Source organism: Oncorhynchus keta, chromosome 8 (genome assembly GCF_023373465.1).
Source record: "Oncorhynchus keta strain PuntledgeMale-10-30-2019 chromosome 8, Oket_V2, whole genome shotgun sequence".
Lineage (NCBI taxonomy): Eukaryota > Metazoa > Chordata > Actinopteri > Salmoniformes > Salmonidae > Oncorhynchus > Oncorhynchus keta.
Genome location: NC_068428.1, coordinates 2620151 through 2638438, shown reverse-complemented (window position 1 = coordinate 2638438; position 18288 = coordinate 2620151). Strand labels below are relative to the sequence as shown.

Sequence of the window (18288 nt, the reverse complement as noted above, 5' to 3'; positions counted from 1 at the left end):
TAGGAAATAGATTGTGGTGGTTCACAAAAACCGATACATACCAGTTTCGTAGAGAGAAGTGCCTGAGACTTGGAACAAAGTATTCCAAAACCACAGGTAACACCTATTACATGTCCATCACATTAAAAACGGAACAGTTTGTACTTGGCCTAAAATGTCAGGCATTCCTTAATGAACAGAGTTACACAGGGCTACTTATAACATTGTAATAACAGAACAGTTTAATATAATTTAAAAAGTACATTTTCATGAACTTCATATTGCGTTGTAATCACAGGAGCATTGCCATACATCCATGAGACAATTTGTACAAAAAAAGCACAATCAATTTGCATTGATACAAAAACCATATAAATAATCGACAGTTGTTCCCGATGAAGTCACTCGCTCTTTAGTCACCGAGAACATGTTTTACTGGTTTGTTTGCGTTTGTGTAGTTTTTGGGGCTGTGTCTTTCTGGGTGTAGCTCTTGCCCTGGGCTGGGACTTGCTGCTCCTGAGGAAGCGCCTCTCCACCTTCAGTACCTCTTCGTATACACAGCCAGGTTTAACCCCCAGGAGGAAGGAGAAGAGGTCCAACAGCCACACGTACATCCTGGGGAGAGTGACCTCTATCTCCGCATAGTGGCTCTTACAAAACCTGGGGGAATAAAACACGACCGATAAAACTCAATGGTGTTGTTTTAAAGAAGGTACATGACGGCAGCGCAATCCCTGTGAGGTGTGCAGTAAAGGCCAATCTGAAAGAGTTGAATTGAACTTTTATGGAGCAATGGAAATTCTGCAAGTAGAACCAAAAAGTTGGCAGATTTGCAAATGGAGTACGTCTCACACCCCTGTGCATGATACTATTAACCACTGCTAATAACTAGTGTGTAAACAACATACGACAGACATCCTGGTCCTCTCATCCAGACCATATTTAAAGCAGAGCACTCATCATGGGCGTTTGGTTTCTATATGTATATTCACAAGTCACATCTCTACATTGTCTGCCAAAATTCTGAAAACTTCTCTAAAGCATTCTTATGCATGCTGGGAAAACCCATAGCCAGTGCTGTCTCTAGCTGAAACTAGGTTTTAAAAGGGATGGTTTAGATACGCCCTATGGAGAGTGGAACCTTTGTGGGACAGGTTAGAAGGGAGTCGGCCTCCACAACTAAAAGCATAGACCCCAGGTGTAGATTAATGGTGGGTGCAGTTTCCAATCACTATAGGATTCAGCCTCAGCAAACTGAGGAAGGTGAAAAGGAAAGAGTCGCTTGGTAGATTTGATCAGTGGTGACAGTGAAAACAGGCCCCCATCAGAGGAGAGAGAGAACACAGGCCTGCATTCCCCCTCTCCTTCACCCAGCATATACAACCACCACAAGCTCTCAGCTGTCTGGTAACTGTGTACTGTATGTTTATGTGAGGGCTATCATAGTTTAGAAAAAAAAAAGACATCAGTTAGGATGTTTAGGTGAGGTGATTCAGGGTAACCCCAACAAGGGAAATATTAACTTAGACTCAGATGCAAGATGGATACACTTCCCACTCCTGCAAGCTGATAGTTGTGGGATCAACAGAGAAGTTAAATCTTATGCTTATTGCAGAGGTCTAAGCTGACTCTGCGGTTTACTTTGTGCATCAATGACTACCTTAAAAGGTTGTTGTTTTTTTGCAGGCAAGTTGACTGAGAACACATTCTCAGTTACATCAACAACCTCAGGAATAGTTACATGGGAGAAGAGGGGGATGAATGAGCCAATTGGAAGCTGAGGATTAGGTGGCCATGATGGTAAGAATGCCAGATTAGGAATTGGCCAGGGCACCAGGGTTAACACCCCTACTCTCACGATAAGTGCCATGTGCTCTTTAGTGACCACAGAGTCAGGAAACCCGTTTAACATCACACCCGAGCCTGCAAAGGGCAATGTCACCAATCACTGCCCTGGGGCATTGGAATCTTTTTGACCAGAGGAATGAGTGCCTCCTACTAGCCCTCCAACACCACTTCCAGCAGCATCTGGTCTCCCATCCAGGGTCTGACCAGGACCTACCCGGCTTAGCTTCAGTGGCAAGCCAACAGCAGGATCCAGGGTGGTATGCTGCTGCAACCGGGTACTGGGCCTTACCTGGGCTTGCAGGCCCTCAGGGCTGGGTGCCAGTATTCTGGGTTGGCGGGCTGGAGGCTTGCCCCTCTCTGCCGGACGCTGCTGTCCAGGGTTAGGTGGTGATGGCTGGGCCCGTCCCAGACCTCCTCCCCCTCCTCACCCCAGCGGAAACAGAAGCTGGAGGGAGGGGTGGATGGTGGGGCCACAGGGGAACCAGACAGTTTCTGGAAACTCAACTGGAGCTGCTCTGCAATACCTGGAGAGGGTGGAGGGGGAAAAGTGAGGGTGCAGGAAATGGTGAGGGAAAAGGGTGTGGTTAGTTGGTGAGGGATAGAGAAGGAGAGTAGTGAGATTAGGGTGGAGAAAAGGGAGATTAGCAAAAGCAGAATGACAGAGTACCGGTCAAGTTTGGACACACCTCATTCAAGGTTTTTTTTATTTATATTTACTCTTATCTACATTGTAGAATAATAGTGAAGATGTCAAAACTATGAAATAACACAAAATCATGTAGTAAGCAAAAAAAGTTCAAATAAAATATATTTTACATTTGAGATTCTTCAAAGTAGCCACCCTTTGCCTTGATGACAGCTTTGCAAACTCTTGGCATTCCCAATCAGCTTCACCTGGAATGCATGAAGGAGTTCCCACATATGCTGAAAACTTGTTGGCTCCTTTTCCTTCACTCTGCAGTACAACTTATCCCAAACCATCTCAATTGGGTTGAGGTCAGGTGATTGTTGAGGCCAGGTCATCTGGTGCAGCACTCGATCGCTCTCCTTCTTAGTCCAATAGCCCTTACACAGCTTGGAGGTGTGTTGGGTCATTGTCCTGTTAAACTCTGTCTCGCAAAGACATGGCGGTTGGAACCAAAAAGCTCAAATTTGGACTCTTTTCTCTCTGCTTATTTGAGTTGTGCTTGCCGTCATATGGACTTGGTCTTTTATCAAATAGGGCTACACAACTGATTGGCTCAAATGCATTAAGAAGGAAAGAAATTCCACAAATTAACTTTTAAGAAGGCACACCTGTTAATTTAAATGCATTCCAGGTGACTACCTCATGAAGCTGGTTGAGAGAATGCCAAGAGTGTGCAAAGCTGTCATCAAGGCAAAGGGTGGCTACTTTGAAGAATCTAAAATCTATTTTGATTTGTCTAACACTTTTTTGGTTATTCCATGAGTTATTTTGATGTCTTCACTATTATTCCGCAATGTAGAAAATTATAAAAATAAAGAAAAACCCTTGTCCAAACTTTTGACTGGTACTGTATAGGCCAGTGAGTGACATCAGCATGTCTGTGCCAGCTCTTTTTACAGCCCATTTGCCATACACTAAATAGTGGACATGAGCCAGCTCCGTTTTTCTTCTTTATCTGAACAGACTGATATGAGTGACACCTACGTCTCCTTTTGAGAACGACCGACTTGTCTTTCTTCGAGGTATATAGAGGTTTCTGGGGCTTCCAATGCTTTCTGTAGAAATACATTATGTGGGTAAATACATTTACTCTATATACTGACATTTGTGAAATAGAGGAGATAGATAGATGAAAGGGGGAGACACAGTAACAAGGGTGGATACAGGAATTGAACCCCAGTTTCCAGTGGGGAGCAGTATATGTGATTGAGCCAGATGTGTTACCACTAGACCACAGTATCTGCCCAGCCAACTTTAAAGGGAGAGCCAGTTAAAAGTGATGTGTCTCACCTGGCTATATTGTCCTGCTGTCTCCGTGCAGCTGTGGTCAGGGCAGTCTGCATTGCCCTGTACCACCACCTCAGGTTAAAGCTGTTCCCATCTGTCGCACATAAAGAGAGGGATGAGTGCCAGACAGAATTTAGGACACTTGACTTTTGGAATGTCCAACTGAGAAGACTTCCCAAAATAAGTGTCCATTTCCTAACTAGTTGCAAACAAACAGGCTAGGAACTCATGGACTTCATATAAGTCTCATAAAGATTGGCTATACTTCTTAAGAGAAGTTTGGGGCGGCAGCGTAGAGCGTTGGACTAGTAACCAAAAGGTTGCAAGTTTGAATCCCCGAGCTGACAATGTACAAATATGTCGTTCTGCCCCTGAACAGGCAGTTAACCCACTGTTCTTAGGCCATCATTGAAAATAAGAACATGTTCTTAACTGCCTTGCCTAGTTAAATAAAAGGTTAAAAAAAGTCAGAATTCTCCATCTGCTTTTTAATTACAACAGAAAATAGCAAGGGGAAACTCTAGCGCTTCTAAATCACCCAAATATTTCAGCCCAGCCATGTAATCTACTCTCACTTCTAAGCTGTCAAATGGAAGTGAATGAAAAAAGGCAGTCAGAAATCAAAGGAATGCAGACAAACAGTACATGCAACATTCCCCGTTCCAAAGACAAGACCACACCTCAATTACATTTACATCTACATTTAAGTCATTTAGCAGACGCTCTTATCCAGAGCGACTTACAAATTGGTGCATTCACCTTATGACATCCAGTGGAACAGCCACTTTACAATAGTGCATCTAAATCTTTTAGGGGGGTTGAGAAGGATTACTTATCCTATCCTAGGTATTCCTTAGAGGTGGCCGCTCTTTACAAAAAGCATTAAATGACAATGTGTAGGACAATACAAACTATGATTATCTGTGCTGAAAAAGATAAGATCATGTGAAATGTTAAACAGAACATAAGAATCGAAGAAACAGCATTTACTGCCTTTAAAGGCATTCCATTAGCTAAAACCCCTTCAGACACATATGTAAATAACTGTTTAAACACATGTAAATAACTGTTTAATTTATTCCTCTGTATGTACTATGCAACTCCTTTTAGCCTTGGGCCAACTTCACACAAGACTCCTGAGAGATTATTCAGATCAATACCTTCTCAATGATGCTAAATAAATAAATAAATTCCACATCTATATCAGCCATCAGGGAGGGCTGGTTATTATCTTATCACACCAAAGTGAGTGAGGTTTACCTGGGTTCTCCTTGTTCTTGTCACTTGCATCATTGGATAAATCCCTAAAAACACAAACAGGAGAACTGTGTTAGATATGAGCAGTCGTAAAACAATCTTGCGTAGGCATAGTGGCCTAAACTATTTATGACATTTCTGTGCGACTATTTACATGACCAGGGACATGCAGACTTGATGTTCCAGTCTACATTGAGCTTCCTAAAGAACACCGTGGTTTCAAGACTGTGGTAAAATGTTGACATGGCTGACAGACTATATAGTGAACTACAATTGCCTACTATGATTACATAGTGTCTCAAAACTACCCGAGTGGTCTACAATGTAGTGTTAAAATCTGTATTATGTACTGTCAAACCCCTTGGAGTGAGACCGTTTTTACATTGACGATAGCAAAAGGTACAGAGGTTCTCGAGAGACAATACTGTTGTGAGAATTTCACAAGTTTACACGTCTCTGGTGCTTCCTCTAGAGGTGGCACCTGACAGTTGCCGCCCTCAGAGCACGGCAGTGTAAACAGAATTGTCTCATTGAGCTCAACATTCCTACAGCATCAATGGTAATAGCAAAGCAATGTTTTTGAAACAGCTGAAATGTGTAGACTAGACATTTTCCTTATATTTGAGACTTGGCGATTTCAAGTAAATTCAATAAACTTTTTTTTTTTTACGTCGATACTACCTAAAAATGTGGAGATATTTTTAGATACGCAAAGTCAAACTTCATAAGTCAACATCTGTGTGTTTGTCTTGAAGATACCAGGTGGTGTGTACAGACAAAAAAATAAAACTGTCTGCCCATGCTTGTGAATCGTTGCATTATTCAAGAGTGTAATATGGTTTTGTTGCAGTAATTAAGAGTGTAATACGGTAGATGTGTGAAGAGTTGCTTGGTTAACGTTAACGAGTCGCTAGCTAGGAGAATAGTTTGCAATGCTTAACCTTCTGAGTCCTGGCTAGTGGTTACTGTGACATTTACGGTACTTTTGAGTGGCGAAGCAAGAACGTCAACCAAACCCCTTGTCGTCTCGTAACATTCCCGTCGCTAATGTGAATTGTAAAGTGTTAGTACATGGAAAGTGTACCTATGACTATTTGGTGAGAATAAGCCCTTAAATACATTTCTCTCTCTCTCTCTCTCTAGTTAACAGACGGCATAGCTACCACTCAGTGTGGTCGTCTAGTTTGAAGAGCAGCTTCATGGCGACGATGATCAGGGCAGCAGCCTGGACATCGTAGTGTGGGAGAGGGGATCTGGACCTCATGGGTTCAAAGGTCACGGACGACTCCATACCAGCCTTCTCCATGATCCTGCACACCCAGTCATGCAGCTCATCTGAAGAAAAAAAAAAGAACTGGTTGATTGGAATAACTTGTGTTGAGACTGGAGTTACATGTTGTGTAAAGTAAAAATTAAAATAATAAATAAATGTAAAAGGGGAACACAGGTAAACAACTAGACAAAAAAAACAACAACTGGTGTCTCCTCTTTAAAGTGACTGACACAAATTAACCAACGGACAACAAAAGAGTTAAGAGTGTGTTGTTGGCTTGGCAGACCCACCGGGCAGGTTGGCTTCGGTGAGGTAGCGGAGAGTGAGCAGGGAGGGGTGCATCAGGCAGTCCAGGGTGATGGGGGGGAACAGGGGAAGCTCCAGGAACACAGCCAGGGTCTGGGCCTCCTTGTGCAGGTGGCTGTAAGAGGGGATAGACTAGGGAACACACATTGACACACAGATTTAATCTGGTCCTCTATGCAAGGAATCCCTTTGGAGGATCAGGATAAGACTTCAAGACAATATATGCAAATGCAGAGCGGGGCAACAGGTGTATTGGCATGTGGGGACAAGCAGCAGTTTCTGTTGCACCTGAGACAACATTCTGATGTCTTCATACATGTTTCAATGAGAGTAGCGTGGTACAGTGGTCTGACAACAAAACCATATTTGTCACCATCAGCTTAATGCCCCCCCCCCCCAGAACACATGTTAGAGTACACAAATTCCAAGCAGTGGATCTGTTGCCTAGATGAAGCTTAACCACATCTATAATACCATTAGTAGTACTGCTCATGACTACTTAGGCTTACACACAGCTGTGTCTCACACTCAACGCGGCCACAACACAGAGTCAGTGTGCCAACAGGAAGTAGTACGGCACGGTACTCAGTCTTCTACACTGGGATGTTGTTGTAGAACGCCTATTAAAACGGTCTCAGTCCAGGGGTGTTTTTAAAAAAGGGGACAAGTCAAAGCTAATTTTTGTTGAGTAGCTGAATGACTGAAAGGCATTTATGCCTCTGCTCCATCAGAAATGTAACGACAGAGGTCTGGCCCAGAGGCCATCTTAGCGTTACAGTTTAATTGATAACGATGTAGATTTATTAATGTATAATACATTTAGAGTCCAGGAGGACAAATGACGGAACCACAATAGGTTGACTTTACTCTTATTTTCCTGTATCTTTCATTTTTGCGTCAGTTATTTGTTCTATGCTGTGTGATGCAGAGAGATTACAGTCCTTTTATTTTGTTTGTATTCCGTCAAGGACCACGTTGGACAAAAGTGGAATTGCTTTAACGTGTTACCGCCTAGGTTGTACTCAGCGCATCTTTTCCCCAATAAATCAACAACCAATGTGAGCTCTCACCTCCACTCTGAAGATGAGTGAGTCTCGGCCGTAGAGCTTCATCTCCTCTGGGAAGTCCTCGTAGGCGTTCACATAGGGGATGTGGCCCTCATTCACAAACCTGCCCAGCACAGAGAGCGACTCAATAGGCAGGGATGCAAAGCTTGAGACTTAATGTGAACATTTACTTCCTTTTTTAAATTTTTTTTTTATACCTTTAACCTATATTTAATCCCGGTTTGTCTTAATGAAATCAAAATGGTCAAATGTTTTTATATTAAATTCAATACAACTTTGTTCATCCTCTCTTCCACCCATGTTTCCGCCACCTCCCCTTGGCCCTAACCTGAGCAGGTCTGCCAGTGTGATGGCCTCTCTGGCCCACAGCAGGGCCAGGTGGCACAGTGCCAGGGTCTTGGGCATGCTCATCAACCCCTGGCTCCTCCTCTGGCGCGTGGTCAGGTACGAGACGGCATCAATAGAACCGGAACACACCGAGGAGGCTCCGTCACTGGTGTGACCTGGGGAGCATGCACACATATTGGAAAACACACACGTGTTAGCATGCACACACACACAGATGCATGTACACTCACCTATATATAATCACTGTGTGTGGCTAGTGTGCATAGGTACATTGGCTATTCAGCATACTTGTGTTGTTTACTGTACCTGAGACAGAGCCTCCTCCACTTGCCCAATCTCCATCCCCGTCTGTCTCAGAGGCAGACATCATAGAGTCACTCATCACTGACGACTCCGGAGCACTGTCTGACTCCCCAGAGGCCTGAGAACGCTAGGGAGGGCAACAAGAAAAAGAGTGGAAATAAGAAGGGGAGACAAGAGACAGACACACAAAATAAACGATACAGCAACCAAAAGGAGGGCGAGATGTGTGTGTAGGTGTACAGTTATCATCTGAGCGCTGCAAACGTGTAACTAAACGTATCCAATCTGAAAACACATTGAGTGAATGACTCAACCGTCCGCCACAAGGGGGCGATAGACAGGGAAGGCTTTCGTCACGTCATCGGGAAGGCTTGTCACGTCATCAGAAAGTGCCATTTTGCTTGCAGTGATGAGAATACTGACCAGTCTAAATTTCCCATCATGCACAGGATTCTTGGTGTAGGCCTGTCGGCTCTTCTGTAGGTACATTCTCCAAAACTGACACAGCACGTCATCCTACAAAACACAGACAAGACACTTACAGAACTTATCGAGTGTCTTTACATTGATGTAAAATAGCCTCATTTGGTTTTACTTTCCGGTTTCTCGGAGACAGATTAAACATTTCAATAGAGATTCTCTAACTACTAGGCTTAATCTGTGTCTGGGAAACCGCCCTTCTGTGCTCCCTCTGACAGACCTTGAACTGTGGGCAGACTCCCATGGCCAGAAGAGCCTCAGCCTGGTGCTTTAGGATGAACTGAAAGCCCTCACACACCATCCACTCTCGCCCTTGCTCTGAAACACAGTCAAATAAGTCAGGCACATACAGAGCCAACAAACAAAAAAACCCAAATCAAAATAATTTGCTTGTAGGAATTAATGACACAGGAGAGTGGAGACCAACCTAGTTTTTTCCTTCTGGTTCCCTTGGAGATGGAGGACACTCTGCTGGTACCAACCATAAAAGTGTTGGTGTCCACCACTTCTTTTGTTCTCTGTGTAGAGAATTAGAGGGGGAAAAAAAAAAAATGGTTGTCCACGTGTGCCTCCCAAATGGCACCCTATTAACTACTACACTGCCTTGACCAGGGCACATAGGGCTACGGTCCCAAAGTAGTGCACCAAAAAGGAAATACCGTGCCATATGGGATGTAGCCCATGACTACTTCAACATGAAGCAATCTTGAATAGTAGTTAATAAATGCGAGTGCTTACCTCGATGACATTATGACAGGACCTGCAGTAGAACCGACCCTCATCCGACACCCCCCAGTTCACCTCTCCACACTGGCCACAGATATCGCTGTAGCCCCCCTGTAATCAAATCCAATTTTATATGGCACATTATGCATAGTATTACATACACACAGAGACATCAGGTCCATTGATCCATAACAACATATGAGAGCATGTAGCTAGCTGCGGCAACAATTGTAACTGAGGGCCATACTAACGAGACTGTAGGACCCATTTTGAACTACTTGTGTGGTTGTGTTGTCTATATACTTTGCATATTCCACTTAATTTGTACTCTAGAGGGAACTAACTATATGTTGGGTCACACATCTATTAGGCACACAGGTGAATAGGAACTGTAATCCAGGGATGCTGCAGTATGGAGAGAGCATAGTCACAGAACAATGAGACCAATATTTCACCAGTAGGCGGTGAGAGAAAGCCCAGTGTCTGGCAGTGGAAGAAAATGCAGCGAGATGGATTTTGGCCGACATTCTACAAATTCTCTCATCGATGAAACATTTAATCTCAATGCAGTTCTGTTTCCCAAACTAGAATCTGTTACTAACAGAGTGATCAAAGTTTTGTAGACTTTACCCTTTGCAAGTTGTAAAAAATTTGTTGTTTAGAAGGAGTGCAAGGGTGAAATTAGTAATTGCACTACACACACTTCAGAGTAAGCGTTCCCTAAAAGAAATGTGCAAATGGAGTGCCTTGCAAAAGTTTATCCCTCTTGGCATTTTTCCTATTTTGTTGCAATTACAACCTGCAATTTAAATGGATGTTTATTTGGATTTCACATAATGGACATTCACTTCACCAATTTGGACTATTTTGTGTAAGAAATAAAAATGTTGACAAAAATTAACTGAAAAGTTTGCTATAAAGCCCCTAAATAAGATCTGGTGCAACCAATTACCTTCAGAAGTCACATAATTGGTTAAACAAAGTCCACCTGTGTGCAATCTAAGTGTCAAATGATCTGTCACATGATCTTAGTTTTGAAAGGCCCCAGATTCTGCAACACCACTAAGCAAGGGGCACCACCAAGACCAATGAGCTCTCCAAACTGGTCAGGGACAAAGTTGTGGAGAAGCACAGAACAGGGTTTGGTTATAAAGAAATCAGAAACTTTGAACACCCCCGGAGCACCATTAAATCCATTATTAAAAAATGGAAAGAATATGTCACCACAACAAACCTACCAAGAGATGGCCGCCCACCAAAACTCACAGACCAGGCAAGGAGGTCATTAATCAGAGGCAACAAAGAGACCAAAGAAAACCCTGAAGGAGCTGCAAAGCTCCACAGCGGTGATTGGAATATCTGACCATGGGACCACTAAGCTGTACACTCCACAGAGCTGGGCTTTACAGAAGAGTGGCCAGAAAAAAAGAGAAATAGAAAAATAAGCATACACGTTTGGTGTTTGCCAAAAGGCACGTGGGAGACTCCCCAAACATATGGAAGGGACTCTGGTCAGATGAGAATAAAATTTAGCTTTTTGGCCATTAAGGAAAACGCCATGTCTGGTGCATACCCAACACCTCTCATCACCCCGAGAACAACATCCCCACAGTGATGTGTGGTGGCAGCATCATGCTATAGGATGTTTTTTCTGAGCAGGGACTGGGAAACTGGTCAGAAGTGAAGGAATGATGGATGGAGCTAAATACAGGGAAATTATTGAGGGAAACCTGTTTCAGTCTTCCAGAGATTTGAGAATAGGACTGAGGGAAACCTTCCAGCAGGACAATAACCCTAAGCATACTGCTAAAGCCACACTCAAGTGGTTTGTAGTAGAGGTCAACCGATTATGATTTTTCAACGCCAATACCGATTATTGGAGGACCAAAAAAGCCGACAGATTAAAATCGGCCGAATTAAAAAAAAATGTATTTGTAATAATGACAATTACAACACTGAATTAACACTTATTTTAACTTAATATAATACATCAATAAATTCAATTTAGCCTCAAGTAGATAATGACATGTTCAATTTGGTTTAAATAATGCAAAAACAAAGTGTTGGAGAAGAACGTAAAAGTGCAATATGTGCTATGTAAGAAAGCTAACGTATCAGTTCCTTGCTCAGAACATGAGAACATATGAAAGCTGGTGGTTCCTTTTAACATGAGTCTTCAATATTCCCAGGTAAGAAGTTTTAGGTTGTAGTTAATATAGGACTATTTCCCTCTATACCATTTGTATTTCATTAACCTTTGACTATTGGATGTTCCTATAGACACTTTAGTATTGCCAGTGTAACAGTATAGCTTCTGTCCCTCTCCTCGCCAGCAACACAACGACAACAGCCACCACATCGAAGCAGCGTTACCCGTGCAGAGCAAGGGAAACAACCACCCCAAGGCTCAGAGCGAGTGAAGTTTGAAACACTATTAGCGCTCACTAACTAGCCAGCCATTTCACTTCGGTCACACCAGCCTCATCTAGGGAGTTGATAGGCTTGAAGTCATAAATAGCGCAATGCTTGACGCACAACGAAGAGCTGCTGGCAAAATGCACGAAAGCGCGGTTTGCATGAATGTTTACGCACCTGCTTCTGCCTACCACCGCTCAGTCAGATACTTGTATGCTCAGTCATATATGCAACACAGGACACGCTAGATAATATCTAGTAATATCATCAACCATGTGTCAACCAGTTTAACTAGTGATTATGATTGATTGTTTTTTTATAAGATAAGTTTAATGCTAGCTAGCAACTTACCTTGGCTTACTGCATTTGCGTAACAAGCAGTCTCCTTGTGGAGTGCAACGAGAGAGGCAGGTCGTTATTGCGTTGGACTAGTTAACTGTAAGGTTGCAAGATTGGATCCCCCGAGCTGACAAGGTGAAAATCTGTCTTTCTGCCCGCGAACGAAGCAGTTAACCCACCGTTCCTAGGCCGGAATTGAAAATAAGAATGTGTTCTTAACTGACTTGCCTAGTTAAATAAATATTTAAAAAATAAAAACGTCAAATTGGTGCCCAAAATACAGATTTCCCGATGGTTATGAAAACTTGAAATCGACCCTAATTAATCGACCTCTGGTTTAAAGGGGAAACATTTAAAAGTATTGGAATGGCCGAGTCAAAGTCCAGACCTTAATCCAATTGAGAATTTGGTCATTTTTATTTGACCAGGTAGGCTAGTTGAGAACAAGTACTCATTTACAACTGTGACCTGGCTAATATAAAGCAAAGCAGTTTGTCACATACACCAGAGCTACACATGGAATAAACAAACAGTCAATTATACAGTAGAAAAAGTCTATATACATTGTGTGCAAATGAGGTAAGATAAGGGAGGTAAGGCAATAAATAGGCCATGGTGGCGAAGTAATTACAATATAGCAATTAAACACTGGAATGGTAGCTGTGCAGAAGATGAATGTGCAAGTAGAGATACTGGGGTGCAAAGGAGCAAGATAAATGAATACAGTATAGGGATGAGGTATGGATGGGCTATGTACATGTGCAGTGATCTGTGAGCTGCTCTGACAGCTGGTGCTTAAAGCTAGTGAGGGAGATGTGTCTCCAGCTTCAGTGATTTTTGCAGTTCATTCCAGTCATTGGCAGCAGAGAACTGGAAGGACAGGCGGCCAAAGGAGGCCAATTGGCTTTGGGGGTGACCAGTGAAATATATTCTTAAACTATAGTTTTGGCAAGTCATTTAGGTCCTCTACTTTGTGCATGACAAGTAATTTTTCCAACAATTGTTTACAGACAGATTATTTCACTTATAATCCACTGCATCACAATTCCAGTGGGTCAGAAGTTTACATACACTAACTTGACTGTCCCTTTAAACAGCTTGGAAAATTCCAGAAAATGTCATGGCTTAGAAGCTTCCTATAGGCTAATTGGCATCATTTGGGTCAATTGGAGGTGTACCTGTGAATGCATTGCATTTCAAGGCCTACCTTCAAACTCAGTGCCTCTTTGCTTGGCCCATGGGAAAATCAAAAGAAATCAGCCAAGACCTCAGAAAAAATATTGTAGAGCTCCACAAGTCTGGTTCATCCTTGAAAGCAATTTCCAAACGCCTGAAAGTATCACATTCATCTGTACAAACAATAGTACGCAAGTATAAACACCATGGGACCATGCAGCAGTCATACCGCTCAGGAAGAAGACGCTCTGTCTCCTAGAGATGAACGTACTTTGGTGCGAAATGTGAGAAATAATCCCAGAAAAGCAGCAAAGGACCTTGTGAAGATGCTGGATGAAACAGGTACAAAAGTATCTATATCCACAGTAAAACGAGTCCTATATCGACATAACCTGAAAGGCCGCTCAGCAAGGAAGAAGCTATTGCTCCAAAACCGCCATAAAGAAGTCAAGACTACGGTTTGCAACTGTACATGGGGACAAAGATGGTACTTTTTGGAGAAATGTCCTATGGTCTGATGAAACAAAAATAGAACGGTTTTGCCATAATGACCATCAATATGTTTGGAGGAAAAAGGGGGATGCTTGCAAGTCGAAGAACACCATCCCGACCGTGAAGCACGGGGGTGGCAGCATCATGTTTTGGGGGTGCTTTGCTGCAGGAAGTACTGGTGCACTTCACAAAATAGATGGCATCATGAGGAAAGGAAAATTATGTGAATATATTGAAGCAACATCTCAAGACATCAGTATGGAAGTTAAAGCTTGGTCACAAATGGCTCTTTTAAATGGACAATGACCCCAAGCATACTTCCAAAGTTGTGGAAGAATGGCTTAAGGACAACAAAGTCAAGTATTGGGAGTGGCCATCACAAAGCCCTGACCTCAATCCTATATAACATTTGTGGGCAGAACTGAAAAAGCATGTGCGCGCAAGGAGGCCTACAAATCTAACTCAGTATTCCCTGTAAAATGTTACAGGGAATACTGAATGAAGAGGTTCCACCGCCCAGTGGGGTTGTTAGAAATTCCGAGTTCGCTATAGACGGGTCCGTGACCAGCCTCACATTCCAGTACAGTAGGTGGCGGTGTATGCACCTGTCAGGTGTTTGCGATCTGCGACTACAAACTCGAAGAAAATGACAGACCGTTGTCTGTCTTAGGTTAGTTATAAAAATGTAAAAAATCGTTGATACAGTTCTTACCATAGGTTGGTGGCACCTTCATTGTGGAGAACGGACTCATGGTAATGCCTGGAGCAGTATCAAATACATCAAACATATGGTTTCCGTGAGTTTGATGCCATCAAATTTGCTCCGTTTTAGCCATTATTATAAGCCATCCTCCCTTCAACAGCCTCCACTGGTTCTCACCGTTAATATATTTGTAACTACTATAGCTGCTACACGCCTATGGTAAAATCTTCCATTAAGGGGTTCTTAAACGCTTTACCTTACCTGCTAATACATGGGAAACAGAAAGATTTGCGTTTGAAAAGCGTTTTGTTTTGCACGTTCTAACTGTGTTTGCTTGTGGCTAAAATAAAAAAAAAATGAACATTTTGCTAGGTTAGCCACTGACGTTACAACAAGAACATGTTTTTCAGATCAATCTGGCAGGTATACAAATTTAAATGAGCAAAAAGACTTTAACACGTCCAACTTATACAACCTACCGTTTGTTCTTCGTCCATTTTCACACACTTGAGTTTGTTTCACATTAGTGAACTCTCACGTGTCGGTTTATTGTGGTGGAAAAGGAACTTCCTGTGTGTTACCAATAAATCCACCCGACAGGAATCAACATGATTTTACTGTGCATCACAAGCACATGTGCAAAAGCGTGTTGCCAAGGGGTATACATTCAAAATAATAATAAATACATGTTTGTTTTTTTACTATATCTGAACTACAGAGAATAAAACAATTACAGATATTTAATATCTGAAAAGTATTTTAGCCTGCTCATTCAGGTGGGTTGCAAGTCCAATGTCTGATGTCTCCCTATAGAGGGCAACATTGATTGCAGGAGAATGAGAGCGTACTGTTTGTTGTTGCTTGTAGTTATCACCTGAGTCATCCATTACAGTAATTGTAGTGATTTTCCATACCTGAGGCCTCTGCTCTATAATTGACCTGCTTTACTTGATTATGCCATGAGTTGGTGTCTGTGTGTGGGTGGCGTTGGTGCTGATTGTACTGTGTGGTGTGACAGGATTGGCGCTAGCACCATGGAAACCACAAGAAAGAAGAAGAGGGTGTGTAGATGGATTCATTGTTTGGTAAATCCATTTGTAAGTATAAGTATAGCTTGAGTCATACATTCAGACATCAGAATTTGTCTTATATTACTCCAGTTAATCATGCCAAGGTCTATACATACGGTCATCTGTCCCTGAATACTCATCAGTGGAGCCTGCTGAAGGGAGGAAGGCTCATAATAGAGTGTAATGGATGAAAACCATGTGGTTGATGCCATTCCATTGAATCCATTCCAGCCATTATTATGAGCCATTCTCCCCTCAGCAGCCTCCACTGATTCACTACTTGCCACAAATCTGAAAGCATTGGATTGGTGGAGGGCTCGAGAGAGTTTCCACCATATTTTTATACCAGCCATTTCCTTTCAAATCAGTTAAGGGAAGTAAACAAGTGCACACTGGGTGAAAGGAGATATAACTGGGACGAAGACACAGATGTCCACGATTGCTCTGTTTCTGTTGACAAAGCAACTGAGCCATCTGGAGAGTGTTTATGGAGGCTTTGTTATGTTTTTTCAGATACAGACACTGCGTCCCAAATGGCTCCATATCCCCTATATCCCTCAAACTCAACTCTGGACCTCGAAGACAATTCCACTGCATGTTTTCTTTGTTTCCCTCTAATCTGATTTAGACCTGGGAAACCAGATGTGTGCAATTAATTATCAGCGAGAACAGAAAGCCAGTAGGCTCCGGACCTCGTAGGGTAAGTGTTTAATACCCCTGCCCTACATAGTGTACTACTTTTGACTAGAGCCCTATGGGTCCTGGACAAAAGTACTGTACTTGATAGGGAATATGGTTCCATTTGGGAATGCAGACAAAGTGGGCTATGCTCCTCTTCCACAGCATCATTTTTTTTATCAGGTTTGAGTCAGAGCTCACTGTTGCCGGCTGGCTGAATTTAATCCTCCATCCCTAACAGCAACATTAAACATCAACACCACATTCCCTTGTAATGACACGGGAGTCTCTTTTGACCGGGACCCATAGGGCACCCTATTCCCAAATGGCACCAGCCCGTTCCAAAGGGCACCCTATTACCTATATAGTGCCTGTTGTTACTACAATGGTGTGATGGCTGGTGGTGGTGTGTTAACCAAGCCTACTTTTTTTCCCCACAGAAGAGCTACCTGAACGTGAGATGCCTGCCTGCCTGCCTTAGCCTCCAAAGGAACCAAGTTTATGGTTTTCTGCCCCTCAGGTTGACAACAGCATTTATTTATGCAAAGCACAACCCTGTTGTCTATGGAAATCAGTAACAGTCAGTAACTGCCTGTCTGTGTCCCTGCCGGCCGGCCTGTCTTTCTGCCTGCCTGCCTGCCTGCCTGCCTGCCTGCCTGCCTGCCTGCCTGCCTGCCTGCCTGCCTGCCTACATACCACAAACACAGGACAGTTTGAAATGCACTGCTGTTGCTCTTGCTTTGTGATTCCTTTTGTGTTTCACAAATGGAGGAGGAGGAGGAGGAGATGGGCGTAGGCTGTCAGGTGATGTAGGCTTTGTGATAAGTCTGTTGGAAAACCCCACAGAAAAGGGGCATGCGGAGTCTGCTAGCGTTGCACGCCACAGTCATAAATATTTCTGTCTTTTTCATTCCCTCTCTCTATCACCACCCTCTCCCACTCTGCACAATGATAATGGCTCTACAGCTGCAGCATTGGGCAGAAACTGTGATTTTTATTTTGTACTCTCTTCACTTCAGGCTGTGGAAATGTGTCCTCCTAGTCTCTCAATTGAACATTTTAATAAATAAAAAATAACAGCAATATTCTCTGAATCGCTTACATATGTGAACAATACATTCTTTCCACACACGCAGTTGTGGTAGGGTGATTTGTGAGTCACACATTCCAGGGCCCCGAGGTTAGGGTCTGTGTGGCATGTTTCCGGGGTGAGGTAATGTGAGAACGCAACACAACACGGACATCTGTGGCTACGTCCCAGTTATCCCTCCCTTTTCCCAAAGTGTGCACTTGTTCACTTCCCTTAACTGATTTGAAAGGAAATGGCTGGTATAAGAAATATAGTGGAAAATCCCACTAGCTCACGCCTCCAGCAATCCAATGCTTTCAGATTTGTGGGAAGTAGTGAACGAGTGCACACTTCAGAAGAAAACAGATAATATTGGTACCCTGCAGGAACAGGAAGAGAACCATCCCCGGGGAGTCTGCACTGTCTGAAAGAGTAACTCTATTGGAGACCAAAATAGACGTTCAGACTTAGAGACTCAACAACCCAAAGAAGTATTATTGTTCCATCTCTTTCATTTACAGTAAATCACCTTGGAGCAGCTCCAAAACCCACAACATGTACTGTTATTGTTATAATCGGGTTATTATAATAACCCACCTAATTCATCTCATTAGTCTTCTGTTACAGGGCCTTGATGTCGGCTCATGTAATATATACATTGACAAGCACCCTCAGATGTGGTAATGAAAGAGGAAGATCGGCTGGCTGATAAAAGAGGGCGAGGGGTTTTTGTGTGTCGGTTTTCCGTGTGTGTGTTTCCCCATTCAGCACTGGGTATAGCTCC

The 18288-nt window shown here is 43.0% G+C and overlaps 1 protein-coding gene and 1 long non-coding RNA gene across 3 annotated transcripts; one reads left to right on the top strand and one right to left on the bottom strand.

Moving 5' to 3' along the window:
* Positions 1-198: 198 nt before the first annotated feature.
* On the bottom strand, positions 199-15314 carry taf1b (TATA box binding protein (Tbp)-associated factor, RNA polymerase I, B). Of its 2 annotated transcripts, XM_035774408.2 has the most exons (15): positions 15167-15314; positions 9575-9673; positions 9264-9354; positions 9057-9154; positions 8780-8872; positions 8360-8483; positions 8034-8208; positions 7709-7808; positions 6623-6770; positions 6223-6394; positions 5063-5106; positions 3806-3896; positions 3500-3570; positions 2117-2351; positions 199-639 (listed from the first exon to the last, which is right to left on the bottom strand). In XM_035774408.2, exons 1-15 carry the CDS (start codon positions 15182-15184, stop codon positions 396-398), a joined length of 1803 nt encoding a protein of 600 aa, XP_035630301.1. In that variant the 5' UTR covers positions 15185-15314; the 3' UTR covers positions 199-395. The 2 variants fall into 2 exon arrangements, with proteins under 2 accessions (XP_035630301.1, XP_052379320.1); XM_052523360.1 differs by lacking the exons at positions 199-639; positions 3500-3570 and having other exon boundaries at positions 2121-2351.
* LOC118386680 (uncharacterized) lies at positions 15213-17102 on the top strand. Its single transcript, XR_004826268.2, has 4 exons — positions 15213-15346; positions 15706-15784; positions 16271-16457; positions 16876-17102. It is a non-coding gene; the product is annotated as an uncharacterized LOC118386680 (long non-coding RNA).
* The last annotated feature ends 1186 nt before the right edge of the window (positions 17103-18288 follow it).